Genomic DNA, 12,174 nt, shown 5'->3' with positions numbered 1-12,174 from the left:
TGGTTGAAAAGACATGGTTTGCAAACTAATGGAGCCTGAGATTCTATTTCTGGTACATATTAACTACATTTTCTGAGAACAAACCAATTTGTGTAATTACTCCATATTCCTTCCACAGCTAGAAGTCTGTACAACTCCCTACTGATGGTCTTTTCAGTATTATTCCCATATCCATGCACTTATTCCAGTTACATCTTTTACGGAAATACTACTTCAAGAATTCTCTTTAGAGAGTATGCTTTTAGATCATCCATATGGTTTGATTGTTTGTTTTGTTATTTGCTTACTGGAGTCTCTCTTTGTTTACTTCTTATTCATATATTCCAAAAGAACCTGAAAGCCTTAAGCAGTTCCATGATCCTGTAGTGGGGGACACCCTACTGACTGAAAGAAAGAAAATCTCAAGTGAAGAGAGCTTAAAATAGCTAAGAGATAGGAAGTAAATAGGTGTAGAAAAGGGGGATAAAATGAGCCAGTGTTTCAGGAAAAACAAAGAAGGATGTAGTCTCTCTGAAATCAAATTAAATGAGGATATTGGTGGTTAAAATGTATGTGAGTGCAAAGCAGAAATTAAACCACTCCCCTTTTTGCTGATACTTGATCTGTGTCCCAAGGTCTTGATAGTCAGGAGAGATGCTGGTCCAGGGTGGTGGGTCATGCACCTGCTGCCAGGCACACCTTGTTGTAGCCTGGTGTGGGGCAGCCCCAGAGCTTCTTACCAATGTGAGACAAGGCATCAAACACTACCTGTGTGGCACTGGTTTCCCTTCAGACTTCGGAGCAGAGAGGTGCCCATGGTGAGCAGTGAGGTGGTCACTCTGCTGGTCAGTGTGGTGTGGGACTTCCTTTGACCAGGCTGAGATCAAGTCTGTTTCCCTGTGAGCAGCCGTGCTCTAACAAACAGGCTCCTACACTCTCTTAAGGAGTGCACCTCAAACCAGAGGCACCCATACATTGTAGCTGCTTTCAACAATAGATTCCACATGTTGTAGAAAACAGAACAGGATTTTCTGATCAAAACACAAAACTAGCAATATAGCATACATATTTTCTTGCCTTTAGCCTGATCTTGATTTAATTTTTTTTCATATTTGAAAAATAAAGACCAAAAGCATTTAATGTCAGATGTCTAAAATGACTGTGCTATACATCATGCAAGTGACTGCTGGCTTTTGAAAAAGCTGTAATTGTAATGCCTTTCCCTCCCTCTAGTAAATGGACATAAATATTCACAGGGCTGGGTACATTAGGCTAGGTAGATTATTCATTCATTTGCTGGAAGAAATATTTGCAAATAAATGCTATTAAAAAAAAAAGCACTGAAAATCTCCTTCATAGTCCTTTAACCAATGCATTACAGCATAGCTGATTTTGGCAAGACACTAATAGGTAAGTTCTTCTGAAGAGTACATATCAGTGAAAATTAATGGACGTTTGAATTGTTTTTCTAATTTTGCATACAGATATTGATATTGTACAATACTGAATAAATTTATTGTATATGCAGTAGGGCTTACCTCCCTAACAGTGAAACCAGGAGGGATTTTTTCAGTGGATTCTGCTGGATTTTATTTGAGAGGTATACATTTCATTGGCAGAAGAGAGGAGGCAAATATTCATTTTCATTGTATTCCTTTACTGCTTAGTTATTCTTAGAGTTTCCATTAGTTTTGGAGCTCTAGCGACTACTTCTGAGTTGGTCTTTTTTCAATCAAGCATTATTATTATTATTTTGTTAGCATACCTTTCTCCTCAGAAGAAGGAAATTGCCTTACCCTCAGAGCAGAGTTCATCAGAGTCATGTGCAGAGCAGATGTTGAGTCTAAGGCCGCTACTTCCAACTCTTTTTCTAGTCAATGAAGAAAGATGAGCACTTCTGGAGTAATTTGTCTCTGAAATCCATCTCAGGATGTCAGGGATTTTGCACTGAAATTGTGAAATATGCCATTTGGTGTACAGTGTTGGGATGATGGTGTTTGTCTAAGTACCAAACCAAGGCTCAAAGAAGATGGGATGAACACCCCTATGAGTGACAGTCAGTTCCTGGTGCCATGTCAATGGCTTGGCAATATGTTTATGGAAAAGCAGTCTTTGACAGGATGGAGTGTGATACTGTGGAATGTCCTATGGATTTACAGTCTCAATTTCCAATTTCAGGGAGGAGAACATTGCTATTATCAGGGAAAAATTCGAGGAAATCCTGTATCATTTGTTGCCTTGTCAACATGCCATGGATTACAGTAAGTCTGTCGTTTCATTTTTAATGACCTTTGTTTATTACTCTTTTAAGCAAAATCAAGTTGTTTATAGTAAAATAATACATGTATATTGTAAAATAAGTGCTATTTATTTTCCTATTAGTTTGTCACCAATATTAAGTAATCAACAATCTTCAGAATTTCCTTTTTTTCTAAACTGAGGACTTATGGCGGTGGCCAGGTAGTGTTTTAGGATAATTTATTATAATATAGCAGATTATAAGTAGCTGAAAACATCCTATTCTAGAATAAAAACAATGCCAATGAATTATTTGGAAGTTGTGTTCTTTTCTTGTTGCTATAATGATGTATACTTTATTTCTTTTCTAGTCTCTTTACAAAGAAAATGTCAGTTTAGAATTTATCTCGCACTATCCACTTTTGTTAACAGAATTTCTGGCCTTAAGCTGTGTGTATGGGGTAATAACTTGCCTAGAGTAAAATCTTGAAAAATCTAGAAGAAAAGGTATAAGAGGATGCAATAATTTCCATTTGAAGTACATAATTTTACTTATAATTAAAGCATCTGTCAATTGAAGATTACATGAAGCTGTGTATGGATTGTACAGTTTTTGGACCTGTCTACTTTTGGCACTATAGAATGATGCTAGTCAGATTTTCAGATCAACCAAGTGCCTGTCACTTTTGGGAATTACAGGATCTCAGCACATCTAATACTGACATCAGCTTGAAAAGTCATGGCACCAAGTAAGCCTGTGTGGGATTACGTGAGCTTTGCTGTGGCATCAGGGTTTAGCTGATGGAAATCTTCCCCAGCCTATTGTCTATCTCCGGCTATTCTGTAGTTCTGGTATCAGTCATATAAATACTTCCATTTAGGTAGTGTCTTTCTTTTATAGTTGTATATTTGCTATGAAGGGGAGAATGCATGCAGAAGACTTGTCATCCTTGCACTTGTCTGATTTACAGCTGTGTAGCTCAAGAAACTTGAGCCCAGTTTAAAGAATAGACAGTGAGCCTAAAAATAGTAGCTTCCTAATGCATCCTGAACCTCTGTGTGGCTTCCATTAGCAGTGATCCATTAGGTCTTGGCCCCTGCTAACTCCTAGGAGAAAAAGCAGAAGCCAAGGAGAGCCTGCATATGTCTTTCCCTGCCTTCTTTTTGTGAGTTTATGCTAAAAACTGACTGTTCTGCTGCTCTGTATTCTCAAATAGCCTAATATCCAAATTGGTCCCTTCTAAAGATACATGATGGATGATGCTTTTTTTTCATTGTATGATTCAGCTCTCCCTTGAGAGGTATCTCCCCATCTCCTAAACACCCCCCCTTTCCCCCCCCGATATAATAAAGTTTCAGCTGAGTTCTTTCATACAAGCTTACTCTAATAAGGCTGGTATTTCAAGCATCCAGTATGAGAAAGTAGTGTTTCCTGAGCTGTATTAAACTCACATTCTCTGACACTGCATTTCCATCATTGCAACTAGCTCCTACACATGATTTTAAATGACAAGGAATTACTAGAAACTTACACTTGCAAGCAGAGTATCTTGCTGGAATAAAGGTAGCTGGGGGGAGTTGTCCTCTGTAAGGTCTGTGGGGCAGGAGCTTTACTTTCATGAATTTTAGAAAGTACATAAGACAGAACAGATGCCTTTAGGAGAATAACAAGCTTCATGTTTCTAAAGGTCATTTCAGTCTCCTCTTTTGTGTATTTGTACCTCCAGATCTCAGCCAGTAACAGCAGAATTTTTCATACATGAGAAAAAAATGTTGGGGTTTTTAATCACAAGTTATGAGTTCTTCTTTTAGTAATGTCTGTTTTGCATCCTTCCTTTTATTAGTTAAATCGATTGCATGACTGGCTGACAGAATACCTGAAATTATAGATGTCTTCTTAACGACTTGGCAAATGACACAGTGACAAATGGCTAATGACAAATGTACCTCTGCAGCCTTAACTTCGAGCAAGCCATTTTTGCTTGGATTTTTGTTTTGTTTGTTTTCTGTGGGCTATGCTGCAGCCACGGTTTCCTATGAGTTAACACGAGGAAGACTTTGGATGCCAAGGCTGGCGGATGCTGGGATATAAGTGAGCTATAGCAGGCTCTGGGGCTGGGAGGCGAGGGCACAGCCAGCAAGGCACGGCTGGGAGCTTGCTGCCGGCTGCTGGTGAATGTAAAAACTGCCGTCCCTGCCGTGAATTGGACTGCCACGGCTACAAATGTGGTTGTCTGAAGAATACACATCATCAAAATGCAGGCTTTTGAAATGCTTTGCTTTCTCTCTAACAGCCATGTGCGTGTGGTTTATTCAGAGCGCACTAGGTCTGTGGTAGCTGGTTGGAAAAGAGCCATGAATGCTTTGAGTGTGCAGGTCAGGTGTGTATTATTGTGTAATAGTCACAATAATCAGTGACTATTATTCTCGTCACTGCTGAGTGACTCGATCAGAGGTCAGTGCTACTGGGAGCAGCAGTCTCACGAGGAGCTCTTCGCCCACAGTGCTTCAATTTGCAGACTGTGCTAAACTAAAGTTGCAATTAGAGGGAAGTTTTTCCTGATAAAGAGCTATAGGATGTTCCCCAACCTCATTGTATTTCCAAGCAAAGAAGCTTCAGCAGATGTTAGAATATTTTGCTTAAACTATATAGACAATATTTATTTTTGAAAGAATAGGCACCTGTAATTTGAAAGGAGAAGCAGCTTTACATTGTAGTTATACTTGATATATGTTATACAGTCAGTAACCCAGGTTACTTCTGTGAATGACAGTTTTGCTGATTAAAAAAATGCTGCATAAGAAAAAAGAAAAGTATCTGCTTTTGTTGCCTGTTATTCCTGTTTGTTTTGGGTGTTTTTAACAATAATGTAAGTAAATAAAAAATCTTACTTTCATGCTGTTGTTGTGTGCTATGTTCAAGTTTAGGCATGTTGTACTCATATTTAGGGCCAAGTTTTGAACACCTTAGCAGTGGCCCTTTGAAAAGGACATGCTGATACAGCCTAATCCCAGCTATGTGTGTATACCACTGCAGTAAAGGCAAAATTACTTAAAAAATATTCTGGTTTGGTTGAAGATCAGAATGAATTCATACAAGAAATAACCTTTGTTTTTCTGCTCTTACAGAGTAATATTTGTACCAACACTTTCTTTAAATGAAATGCTAAGGGAAGAGTTAATTAAAAAACCATTAAAACCTGGGGATGATTCAATTCAATACCATTTTTATTTGGTGAAAGCTATGCATATGTTCTAAATATGTGCTCCTAAAGAAAGGTCCCTTATTTATCTGTTGCAGTTAGATATTTCCTGCATGGGAGCAGGGGCTTTGAACTGGACTTCCAGTCGGTTAAATTAGTCCATTTTGTGTTTATATGTATTGTAGAGAAGGTTTCTGGAAGAAAGAAGAGCTTCACCACAGAAGAAAATCTTTCTGAAATGAAGAAACAAAAGATTGATCCAGAATTGCATTCAGTTCTGGAAACCATTTAAAACCCTTTCTCAAATATTTAAATTTTTAAAGTATATTAACTGTAAGAAGTTACTTTCATGTTGCACTAGTGTTTGTTTACTAAATCTGTATTTATATTTCCTGCTCTTGACAGTGGGATGTTCTATGATGGAAATCATACTTACCTTATTGAACCTGATGAAAACTACACTTCAGATGTAAGTAGAACTTACAGTAGTCCTGCTGTGTTTTTTGAGTGCCGTGATCCATGGGTACAGTGTAGGCATAAGGACGTGGGACCACAGGGTCATCCCCTCATTCCCAACTCATTTGCCTCATATCCTCCAGATGTGAAACTCCCTCTTCACAGACAAAAGCAGACCTCCAAAAATTAGACATTGGTGTGTATGTGTGTGCTCTGTAGCATTTGGCTATAGAGCACTGCAGCACTAGAGGAGGGTCCCTTGGAGCCAGCAACAGAAGCCTGTGAGTGCTCAGTCCCCTTCTCTGGCCCTTGCAACTCGCATGTTCACTGCTGTATGTGTCGGGTAACAAGAACCTTTGGAACTGTCTGTTTAATGCTCATGAGATGGATTAATCTTTCCTGATGTAATATGGGTAATTACTTACTATTTCAGGATGACTTCCATTTCCACTCTGTTTACAAATCCAAGTTGTTTGAATTTCCTTCAGTCGACCTGCCTTCTGGTATGATTTTTTATATATTCATGACTTACTGAGTGTTTTAGTCTAAGGCCAAATTTGTTGATTATACTTGATTGATCATCTTCTGAGAGTATATTGTTTTGTTAGATTTACCTTTTTTCACCCAATGAAATTAAAAAAATACTGAAAAAAAACCCCATTTTGAAATAGTGAAAGCGCAGGAAAAGAATCTGAAGTGATGAAAAACCCCTGAATACAATGAATGAAACCTCTCCTCGACCTTCATGCTGTGGTACATTTTTCTCTTAACAGGTCATGTGGTCTGTGGGCTGGATTATGTGCTAGTAGTTGTAGAGAGGAAAAGAAAGCCTAGAGGTGATGAAAATAAACACCACATTGATGGTGGTTGATAACTCTTCATGGGTTTTTCCTGTTTAGAGATACAGGGTGAGTACCATGGAGTGAGCATAAGCCTGGGAGACAAGAAGTTGCCAAACGTCATTGATGTTCAGTGACTTTCATCTCCAGTCTGGTCAGCATCTCTCACAGTACTGGCTATGATGAGGGCTGTGCATTTCAGTGCAAATGAATTTGGAGGCAGAAGTGGCTTCAAGTGCTTGTAGTGATGAATGCCTATATTGTGTTTGTGAAGGGAGAAAGTTTTTTGTAAAAAATGGGTTTTCATCTGAGAGGTTGGCTTGTTAATTGAAGCTAAAATTGCAGTATTTATGACATATCCCCATTCTGTCAAGCATTTGCCAGTTTTACAGATGTTTTTTCCTGCTCTACAACACATATCCTGGATAAATATAACTGTCCTTTTTAGACACTGACATTTTGGTAGAAACCATCTCCAGACTAATTTCTTCAGGAGAATTACAGATGTTTGGTCATCTTGCTCCAAACTATTTGTCCTATGGTAACATTTGGATCTGAGATCTTGCCTTAGAGCACAGTTTGTGCAGTTTTTCCAGTTGTTAAGCACAGCAGAATCATTCAGGGAGCTAATGAGAAAAGAAAAAAAAAAGAAAAAAAAATAACTTTAATTGCTTGAGGTTGCCTTAATTTCAGTTCTGAAGAAGGAATCTGTCTGAATCTGAACAAAAACAATGTCCCAGCTTGGTGCCTCCTGTCCTATGATGATGGTTGCCCAGGTGAGGTGGAGGCAATGCTGGGATGGAGGGACACAAGCACAAAAGGCTCATGACTTTAGTGCAAGGCATTGATCCCTGTGTCACAAAACTTCCTATGTACCTGCACCTTACACATGTACTGTGCTTATTACCTGTGCTTGCAGAGATGGTAGTGTAATGAGAGCAATTTATTATACATTAAGTCAAATAATAAAGTGAATCATTTATCTCATTTTCTTGAGGACATAATTCAATAGAATGGAAATAATGCAACAAATGCTGAGTTTAAAATAAACCTTCTCTTTCAGGTTGTTAAACTAAGACATTGCTAGTGTTGGTACTTATTTTCTATAAGCTGTTTTATAAGATTTCCTAATTAGTGAAATTTTATGTTTTCAAGATTTTGGAATAAAATTGTTTTCTGCTTTTAAAATTATGAAAGGGGATTAATTGCAAGTAAATGCCCCAGTTTCACCTCCACCAAAGCTTCTTGATTTTCAAAAAACTGTCAAACTAGGGCTTCACATCTTGTTTTGTTTATTTGTTTTTCCACAAAAATCTAGACATGCTTGTACAGTTTTGATTTTACTATAGATAACAACGAAATAGTTGCTGGCTTTGCTGTACAAAGCCCAGCATGTGACATGATGGAACACATTGCCATCTAGATAGAACCATAATCACAGGATTGTAGAAGAGGTTAAAAAGGAAATTCAGCTGCAGAGTTCTAGTCTTCTCAGTTATGCAAGTATTTGTAGTGTGGATAAGAGGTACAGGGTGCTAAACTTTATGTTTAGGGTCCCATGTATTGAGAAATAGACTTTAATTCACAGTCTACTGTCCCATGTGCCCACACTTGTTTTTGTAAAGTTGTTTGAAAAGGTATTTCTTATGCTTGTAGTGAAAATTACATGTGCATGTGTAACATTCCTCATTAGGAAACCCACCATTTTTATTTTGGCTGTCATTATTCAATTTATCTCTGTCTGTAATTCATGTTCCATGCATAGCTCCCGAGGATAAGAGCTCCACCAGTACTTCTGCTTCTTCCTTGCCAGTGTGGAGAGGTCTGACTGCTATCTTGACTAGACTTCTTTTTCTTTAAATAATATTTGCGATTAATTACTAATGGTATTGTTGTGATTGATTTTTTGAAAGTACTACAACAAAAAATTGTTATTAGCAGTAGCAAGCACTGTGCTGGCGTACGTCATCATAACTACTCTCATAATTTATCTATTTGACTGGCCTAAGGAGATTTTCCATGAAGCCAAGATTTTTCTCTTATCTTTAGAAGAGTGTGTGTGTAAAGTAAGATTTCCACTCAGCCTTTCCAGTGCATTAGGAATGAACTGGATAGATCACCAGCTTCAATACTGGTGTTAGAAAGGGGAAAAAAATAATGTGATAGGGATTATTCAGTATCAGTGATAGTAAAAGCACACACTATTATATCAAGGTTCAATAGCAATGTACTTTATACATTTGTTTGCTCCTTGGGTATTAGAAAAAAACCCACAAACTGTTGCAGAAAAGAATTTATTGTACTGTGCTTTGCAATGATCTGAGGAATAATAAGGGTTTTAAATAAGGAAGCTTGGACAGATGACTTGGCATGCTTAGAGCATTTGACTTTGTATTTACTAGACTGTGTTTTTTCTCTCAATTTCTGTTGAGATCTACGATGTGCTGGCATGGTTTTAAATAACAATATGTTATCAAAGGTGCTGTTTTTCAAATAATACATATCAGATGTCCTTTTCTTTTGGGATCACATGAAGAACATGTAGATGCAACACTTAGGAATATGGTTTAGTGGGACTCGGCAGTATTAGGTTTAAGGTTGGACTCGATTTTAGCAATCTTTTCCAACCAAGATGATCCTATGATTCTGTGAATATTCATGATGTTTTTTCAAGGTAATATATTCCCATCAAAATATCTGCTAGGCTCTCTCAACTATCAACATTCCTTGTGATTTTGCTGGTCATGTTCTTTTGCCTGAGGGTCCTTGGCAGGAAATGCAACCTGTGTGCATTTATTTGTCTTGTGACTGTTAATATGTGTTAATGTGTTAATGGTAATGGCTGCATCATTTCCCTTAGAGATGACTGACTTCCGATTGTGGGTAAAATAATCACATTTGCTGGTAAAGTTATCTGAAACCCATACATACATACTGTAAATTATGATTTTATTGATTGAAAAGTGTTATCTTTACCAGTTTCACTATGCATATTATAAAACCAAAAATGACAGGTTGAGATCCAGTTGAGTGGCACTAGAGCAGAGTCTAAACTAATTAACATACATAAAGCATAATCAAAAACATTGTAAAAAGTTTTTCAAGATTTAGTTTCTCATCACTGCAAGTTCAAGAGTCTGCAGGTCTTTAAGCAATAAATAAGGAGCTTGGGTGTGATTTAATTTATCCTTGGTCTTTTTTCTAAAGAAAGTCCTCAACTGTGTTGGTGTAACCATGAAAACATTTTTAAGCAGAGAGCCTATGGCTGTCCAGGTTGCTCCATGAAAAGATATCTGCAAACTTCACATGCCAAAATGACACTACAGTCCCTAATTTACCCAAGACAATAACAGTTAGTCATGCTTCATTTTCCTGGTTTGTCTTATTAGTAATTTGCTGCTCCTGGTTAAGATTTTCACTTAGGCCTGGTAATATCTTGTCAGATGGGCAACTCAACTTCATGTTTTAAGATTTTGGTGATATGGCAGCCCTGTCATATTCCTATCATCATGGTTTTAATCCTATTTTTGACTTTCCTGCAGAAATTGTACCATTAATATAGAGCAGGAAGTGAAACTCTGAGAATCTTTCCTGTCTCACCAGCAAAAGTGAACCTGTCAGGAATTTGTAAAACAAGAAGAAGTTGTGTACAAAAGATATGTGAAGTGGAAGTCCCTTAATTTACACAGCTATAATCCTATAGTGCTATAGGGGTGCTCTATAAACTTCTCTGCAGGACTGGTAAAATCACTGGAACACTGAAAGAAGTTTTCAGTTCCTTGAAACTTAAAGGATGTCCAAAGCTGCAGAAGGCACAAAAGAGGGAAAGCAGTAAAAGGAGAAAAACATTATTACTAACAAAGCAACTGCAAACATTTAATTTGCATGAATCAGAGAAAGATCTTGGGGTTATGTGAATAGCAAATGCATTTATACAAGATAAGGAAAGAGCTTTATTTCATATAGGGAAAAGAGAGGCAGGGGCTTTGAATCTAAAATTAAAGAAGGAAAATGACTTCTTGGACATTTGAAAGGGTGAGAGCAAGTGCTGTCTTCTGCTTAGTTTATAATGTGTCCTTTTCCATGAGGGGCTAGTAATAGATTTGGTGAAAAGGATTTGGCAAAAGAATAAACTACTTGATGCTTATGATTAGAGGTTTAAGAAGTTAAAGACACAGAGGGATTAGCAGGGAGGAATATTGTATTGGTAAGAGAGCATTGCCAAAGTCTCATAAGGTTTCTCCCAACTCTGACATATTTTGCTTTGTGAATATAATCGTCTTAAAGCATTAATTCTGCCTTCCATGCTCTTCTTATTAATTTAGGTAGCTATTGCAAGAGCTCTGTGAATGTCTGCTGAATTCCCGAAAATGTAATTCACTCCATGGAAGCACTATGCTAATAATATTTCATGCCCAGTGTTGGTGAAGTTTTGGCACAGAACATCTGCTGTGCTTTCTGAAGCGTGACACCCACAGATCATCTGTTTCAACAAACCCAGATTATCACTAGTAGTTTTTAATAAGAGCCCTGTTACTGGGAAGCATCTGTAGGCTTGCCCCCCTTCTAGCTGGAAACTTGAGGAAATGAGTTGTTGCTGCATTGGAAGCGCTGAAGAATGCCATACTACTGTCCTGTTGCATCAGGGACACTAATTGCTAGGTTATATTTTTGTAAATATTCAATGTATTTGTCTGTGTTTTCTGCTTAGAGTTCTGGCAGATGAATACTACATCGCAGAATTTTGTTGTAAGGCCAAGACACAAAAGAAGGAAAAGGCAGGTAAGTGCCAATATGCTTGTTTATAAGGAATGTGCCATCAAGTTTGTTTCATGTCTGCTGAGTTGGTTTGTCTAGATGGAGTCCTGCTTCTCCTGCTGTTTTGGCATGAGATCTCTGCATCAATACAGCTAATACAAAATGAGTTATCTAATGTGAGCTAAACATTGGTGGGTTCTCTTGGACAATGCCTACCTGAAGAGTTAGGAAATTTTAAAATACTGCTACATTGCAAATTAAAAAGTGAGCAAAATATTTTTGCTCATTTTGAGTATAGTTTTATCAGAAACTTCCATAATAAAACCTGCTTATTTTATTATGTTGCAATAGTGACAAGTAGCTAGTTTATCTCACTTTATTTTGTTTCAAATTAAATATTCTAAACAGAGACTTCATTCCCTTTATTATTAAAGTGGGGAAGCCACTAAGTGCAGATGTTTGTTACTAGTTACACTCTCTCTGTATTGTTAAACTCTCTTAGAATTACATTCTCTCTGTAGGTTCGTCAGATTCCACGTAAAGTTGAAGAGGAAACAAAATACATTGAGTTGATGATTGTAAATGATCATCTAATGGTAAGACTGATACTTTTCAACATCTTGCAATTAGCATCAAATTGTCTTAATTTATCCAGACGGCATAACAATAAAGGACACTATAAGGCCAGAATAAATTCAGTA

The 12,174-nt window shown here is 37.4% G+C and overlaps 1 protein-coding gene across 14 annotated transcripts in view; it reads left to right on the top strand.

The window, feature by feature from the left end:
• The window catches only part of ADAM22 (ADAM metallopeptidase domain 22), a 124,930-nt gene that overhangs the window by 66,995 nt on the left and 45,761 nt on the right, over positions 1–12,174 (top strand). For all 14 annotated transcript variants that reach the window (XM_086858352.1, XM_086858408.1, XM_086858375.1 and 11 more), the window contains exons 5-9: positions 2,158–2,240; positions 5,826–5,889; positions 6,310–6,379; positions 11,427–11,497; positions 11,995–12,069. In XM_086858352.1, the coding sequence (XP_086714478.1) occupies positions 2,158–2,240; positions 5,826–5,889; positions 6,310–6,379; positions 11,427–11,497; positions 11,995–12,069 (363 nt within the window). The remainder of the gene's footprint in view (positions 1–2,157; positions 2,241–5,825; positions 5,890–6,309; positions 6,380–11,426; positions 11,498–11,994; positions 12,070–12,174) is intronic.

Source organism: Cyanistes caeruleus, chromosome 1, assembly GCF_971803275.1.
Source record: "Cyanistes caeruleus chromosome 1, bCyaCae1.hap1.1, whole genome shotgun sequence".
Lineage (NCBI taxonomy): Eukaryota > Metazoa > Chordata > Aves > Passeriformes > Paridae > Cyanistes > Cyanistes caeruleus.
This window is presented reverse-complemented; position numbering and strand designations above follow the sequence as displayed.